This window comes from Sinocyclocheilus grahami, unplaced genomic scaffold (assembly GCF_001515645.1).
Source record: "Sinocyclocheilus grahami isolate Dianchi unplaced genomic scaffold, SAMN03320097.WGS_v1.1 scaffold273.1, whole genome shotgun sequence".
In the NCBI taxonomy this organism is placed as follows: domain Eukaryota; kingdom Metazoa; phylum Chordata; class Actinopteri; order Cypriniformes; family Cyprinidae; genus Sinocyclocheilus; species Sinocyclocheilus grahami.
This window is the reverse complement of record NW_015505452.1, coordinates 970,607-976,679: the sequence shown is the minus strand read 5'-3', so window position 1 is coordinate 976,679 and position 6,073 is coordinate 970,607. Positions and strand designations below refer to the sequence as shown.

General features: G+C 37.9%; 1 protein-coding gene across 1 annotated transcript; it reads left to right on the top strand.

Annotated features, from left to right (window-relative positions):
• Positions 1-917: 917 nt before the first annotated feature.
• On the top strand, positions 918-5,812 carry cope (COPI coat complex subunit epsilon). The gene is made up of 10 exons (XM_016291553.1): positions 918-1,081; positions 1,267-1,329; positions 1,620-1,720; positions 1,859-2,011; positions 3,046-3,099; positions 3,330-3,411; positions 4,300-4,455; positions 4,813-4,881; positions 5,067-5,141; positions 5,275-5,812. Exons 1-10 carry the CDS (start codon positions 980-982, stop codon positions 5,320-5,322), a joined length of 903 nt encoding a protein of 300 aa, XP_016147039.1. The 5' UTR covers positions 918-979; the 3' UTR covers positions 5,323-5,812.
• Positions 5,813-6,073: the final 261 nt, after the last annotated feature.

Here is a 6,073-nt window from a genome sequence, read left to right as displayed (position 1 = left end):
TATTATTATTATTATACAATTTGCTATTATCAATCTAGTATTATGCTGTTAGGGTACTACTCATTACACACTACTCATTTTATTGTTATTGTCTATTCTGCAAGTGATATTCCATATTCTACTTGTTATTATTAATTTATTATTATTGTTGTTGTTGTAGTTTACTGTAATTAAAGGATTATACATACATCTATTATTATGCTATTATATTATTGTACTACTTATTACTTTTTTATTGAATGTTATTCTTAATTATTATAAAAATGTTATATATTATTTACTGTTGCATCTTACTTTATACTATATTACAAATATATTTGCTGAACTGTTGTTGTGCCAAATCACATATGTATTTTCATGCCATCAGTTATCTTTGTTATTGTCTGTTTTGGAGTATGTACCTGTAAATAATTGCATCAATTTAGTGCTATAAAAATATAGAAAGGAGCCTGGCAGTGTGATTTGTATTTGTCAGTTTGTTCCATTTCTCAATTTTGGTAAAATTATTACTTAAGATGGGCATTTGTTTTCCCAGTATTTCAAAGGGAGCGAGGTATGTTCTGACCTGAAACGCAAGAAAAGCTAAAATGGTGAGGTTAAACAGAAAATACTGTGTGAGCTTTTGTAATTCCTTATTAAATAAATGTAACTATCGAGATTTTAAGTATCTGGATTGTTTTTTGTACACCACGTAGATCATAAACCACTGATATAAGTTGATAAAAACAAACCTTGTCATATTTTTATACAGAAAAACCGCAGCTCTCCCTGTTCGTTGCATTTGTTTACAGGAGACTCTTGCCCGCACCAATATGGCGGACGCGTTGACGTATCGCAGCAACGGACCGAAACGGCCAATGAGGCGTCTAGGTATTTAAACGTCTATGGTTGCAACCAGCCATAAAACCAGAAGAAGAAGAAGCAAGCCGTTCTGGTTACGTGGCCCAAGTTACGTCGCCAAAGTTGACGTTTCACAAACATGGCGTCGCAGCAGAATGAAGTGGATGAGCTGTTCGATGTGAAAAACGCGTTTTATATCGGCAGCTATCAACACTGCATTAACGAAGCCCAGAAAGTAAAGGTGAGCGTCCTGCAAAACAAATATTCTTCATAAGACGAAAACATTTCCTCAAAGAGTTTTAGGTTCTAGAGTATGTTTATGCTAGCGGCTAATTCATTACAGCTTCTATGTATCACATACCTGCTTAAAGATTGTAATTAACAAATTACAAACAACCACATGTAACTCTTTTATATTTCTTTCAGACGTCAAATCCGGAAAAGGATGTTGAGAAGAACATTTTTCTGTACAGAGCATATATTGCTCAGGTAAGTTCATCAGTCTGTTGTGATGCTGCTGCGGCGTTGGTTTGATTTTGTTCGGAATAAACACTTGTACACATTTAGATTGATTTGCACATTATAGTTTTATGTTACTGTCAGCTATAATGTCTTTTTTTCCGCCTGTCATTAAAGATAACACAGCTGTTTCATCTTTAAAACAACAAACACAGTAAAGAATGCACTTTTTTATATATAAAAAGGAGTTTGAGAATTAGGTTAGTGCTGGAAATGAGATAATAATTAGGGGTTAACAGTGATGATTTCTGTCTCCTCAGAGGAAGTATGGTGTGGTACTGGATGATATAAAGCCCAGCTCCTCTGAGGAGCTGCAGGCTGTCAGGATGTTTGCAGAGTACATGTCCAATGAAGGCATGAGGTTTGTGCAGTCTTATATCATTTAAAATCTAGAAACATACAGTTTAGTCATTTTTCTGTGATTTTAAAAACATATCTTCGTAAAACGTACAGAAGCCTTGGATTATGCATTTATTTTATGGCCACATACTTTCTCTAGGGATGCGATAGTGGCAGAACTGGACAAAAAGATGGCTAAGAGTGTTGATGTTTCCAACACCACCTTCCTGCTGATGGCGGCTTCAATCTACCTGCATGAGATGAACACAGATGCTGCATTACGTACCCTGCACCAGGGAGACAGTCTGGAGTGGTGAGTTTCCAGAGACCTTCTGGCAGTTTCATAAATGTTTGATTTAGGGTGTATTCTATTCACACCAGGAAAGTCTGCTGTAGTGTTGGGTCGTTCTTGTACTATTCGTTCATTTTGAACGATTCTTTAATGTGACTCGGGAAGAACGAGTCGTCTCGGCGAGTGATTCGTTCAGTCGCGCATCCGTAACATCCTATAGGTTCTGTACTGGAATTAGTCAAGTAGTTTCGAGTCTTCGGGGTTTTCGAGTCATTCGTTCATCACGTGACAGCCCCTTAAGTTTAACCTATGCAGTCTGAGCCGGAAAGAGAATTGATTAGTTCATCTCTCGAGTCTTCGGGTTTTTCGAGTCGATCGTACATCACGTGACCGCCCCTTAAGTTTAACTTATGCAGTCTGAGCCGGAAAGAGAATTGATTAGTTCATCTCTCGAGTCTTCTGGGTTTGAGTCGTTCGTTCATCACGTGACAGCCCCTTAAGTTTAACCTATGCAGTCTGAGCCGGAAAGAGAATTGATTAGTTCATCTCTCGAGTCTTCTGGGTTTGAGTCGGTTCATTTTGCTGAACGAGACTCAAAGGTCCGAGTCGGTAAAATGATCCGAACTTCCCATCACTAGTCTGCTAGTTCACTTGCTTTTGTCCGGACCAAATACGATGTTGATTTTTATTTTTTTTGTTTGGTGCAGTTTGCTTTCACACTGCCATTTTTGCAAGTGAACCAGACACTGTAAACAAAACCACACGTGTGCTTAAGATCATCCATTCATTAGTTCATCCATTCAACCGTAGCAGAGTTTGTTTGGAATTGGACCGAGACCACCTCTTCAGCAGGGTCTCAGTATGGTTGTTTGGTCCGCACCAGAGTGCTATTGCTGTATTCACACCTGCCCAAAAGATCCACACCAAAGAGGGAAACGAACTTGAGTTCGATTCAATCGAACCGAACAAGATGGATGTGAATACACTCTTAATCTAACACAAGTTGGATTACAAATCCCTAAGTTGCTCACTGTCTTTTTGTATTTCTCTTATAGCATGGCCATGATGGTCCAGATACTTCTAAAGCTGGACAGAGTTGATATGGCAAGGTATTTCTTTTAATTAATTCATTTTTAATTATTATTTAGTTTTGTATGTATGTACAGTATAAATGTTATATGCATATGTTTTTTTTTTTCAGAAATATTTGTAAATTACAAAATATGTATCTTAACTTATGATATTTTTGCTACAAATATAAAAATTAACCCTGCTTTTAGTTAATGGCTTTGGATATATTCTTGTCATGGATCTGTTGTGTTGCTCATTGTCTCCACAGAAAGGAATTAAAGAAGATGCAAGACCAAGATGAAGATGCCACTCTGACCCAGCTTGCTACCGCTTGGGTCAACCTTGCAATTGTGAGTATTGATGTAAATGTGAAAACTGATTTTCTTGGACGTTCCTTGTCTAAAGGCTGTGAAACACCAAGTTGGCTGTTGGCCAGTGTCAGGCAATTGTTGAACGTCTGTCAGCCCAGTTTTTGTGGTGTGTTCTGCACTGTCTGCACTAGTTGGACGACCGTCCGTGGCTTTTTGGTCAATTGAGCATATTGAAATGGAGTCGGAGCCTTTGGTTGTGAGATCACTCTTATTGGATGTTCAGCTTAACCAAACAGTGCATGAGAAAAAAAAATCTTCTCATGGGAAGACTCTTCTCATTTTACCTGAGCATTCCAATATGCAGATACTTACATAATGACATAGCCATCGGTGATGTAAGCAACCGAAGACCAACTGACCAACCTGATTCATATTTTATATAGTATGCAAGTGCTGCATTGTTAATGCTTGTATGTCCTTTGACAACATTGCATAGTAAGAATGTAAGTTAAGTGTTCACAGAATTTAATATTTTGGACAGACCCTTAGTGCAAGTTGGCTGTTGACTGTGTCTTTGCGGTGTGTTTCGAATGCAGCTTTTTGGCCCAACACAGTTGGCTTTCATCGCCACTATTTCTCTGATGTCAGCTTGATGCGTCACAACCTTTATTGTAACTGATTCTTTATTGCATGTCTTTCTAAAGAAAAATAGTTGTCTTAGACTTTCATCAAAATGTAATAACTTACTTTTCTTCTAAATGCATCAATTTGTTTGCATTTAAACATGAGTTGAAAAGCGTCAAATGGTTTTGTTTTTCTATAAAATCTCGGCATACGGCTACTTGTTCAGTTTTTGCTGAATTGTATATTGTTTTTTTCCCTTGTTGACTGGGAATTAAATGTTTTTCATTCTTCTTCTGCCAACAGGGGGGAGAGAAATTGCAGGATGCGTTCTATATCTTCCAGGAAATGTCAGACAAGTACTCGCCCACACTGCTGCTGCTGAACGGTCAGGCTGCGAGTCACATGGCTCAGAATAAGTGGGATGAGGCTGAGTCAGTACTACAGGATGCTCTGGACAAAGTAAGAGCCTGGATTTCAGCACAGCAAATAATTTGACAAGTGTAGACCGACTTATTGGTTGAATCCAAGACCTTCAAGCTAAGCAAACAACCCAAAATCGGACTATATTAGAAATGCTATCTTGAATCACAATCTAATCAGGGTGTAATTTTTTTCTGCTTGTCTGTTGACCTATGCAAGGCAGCAGATTGGTTGCTTTGCAAGGAAAATACGCATTTGTTGTTGAAAACTGGAATTGCTATTGAAATTGAAAGCAAAACTCGTTAAGATGTGCTTCATATCGATTATTTAATGAGCTGGCTTTGGTCCACTTTTAACAGCGGTGAAATGTCATGATTTGTCCTTTATCTTCTGTAGGACAGCAGCCACCCGGAGACACTCATCAACCTCATTGTGTTGACACAGCATTTGGGCAAACCTCCTGAGGTGAACTTTATAAATATAAATGTTCTCAGCACAGTCAGCTACCGAAGCAGTGGGATGTTAACATGTTAATATTAACACTATAATCTGCATGCTTCAGTGTATGCGAAAGCATTTTATACCCCTGAGAAAGCATTAGTTATGTAAAGGATAGCAGAGATGTTCATAGTTTCTTTGTTTCTGCACAGGTGACAAATCGATATTTGTCTCAACTGAAAGATGCGCATAAGTCACATCCATTTATTAAAGAGTATCTTGTGAAGGTAAGATTGTTTAGTGTGATACAGGACACCTTGTTCTGTTTTTCTTTTCTGAGAAGGCATTGCTTGAGTAACTGTGAAAATATTAAGTACTAAGTTTAATAAAGACGTTGTAAACTCAATCATGTTTCCACAGGAGAATGAATTCGACAGGCTTGTCATGCAGTACGCCCCCAGCGCCTGAAAGAACTACGCAGTTTTAATTTATCTCTCCTCTTTACACCTTTTTAATACCTTTTAAACAAAATAATATTCAACTGTTTGAGTTTTTTGTTTGCTCTGTCTTTTTTTGACATGTCCAAAAGCTCCACAAACATTCCTGTATGATGGCTAAATGAACATGTTTATCATACATACTGTAGTGTTGTTGTGTTATTGAATGCTCATATCGGCCAGAGAACTTTGTCCACATCACAGCCAATGTTGTTCCTTACCAGGCAATGGGCAAAAAAACTAGTGTGCCAGCCTTGAAAACACTCCACAACTGTGTCACCATAGGCCAATTCTATTGTCTTTAAGATGGCACGTTCCACTATGACATGTTGGCTAATTATGTTCCTGCCTCTTCTCTCTTTGTAAGATTGAACCCTGCTTCATATACAAAAATGCATTCATGGGGCCTTTCCATGAAATCCATTTCAAACACTCTATAAATACAAAATGAAGTAATTTAATAAATGATACAGAAAGACAGACTTCTGCAAGTGCATTTGTAGGCTCTCCTGATTTACATTCACTATAATATACTGCAGTTTACAGTAACTGTAGGCTAGTAGCACAGAACTGGACTGTAAGCATCAACTGAAAATCTACACTTACTAGCACATACTGATATTGTAGATCTTTGACCCTTTCTGAGTTGCGCTCAAAAGGGAACAGTAAATGGTTGAAAGGCTGACAATCTTTCAAAGTTTACGTTGTCTTCAACTACTCTG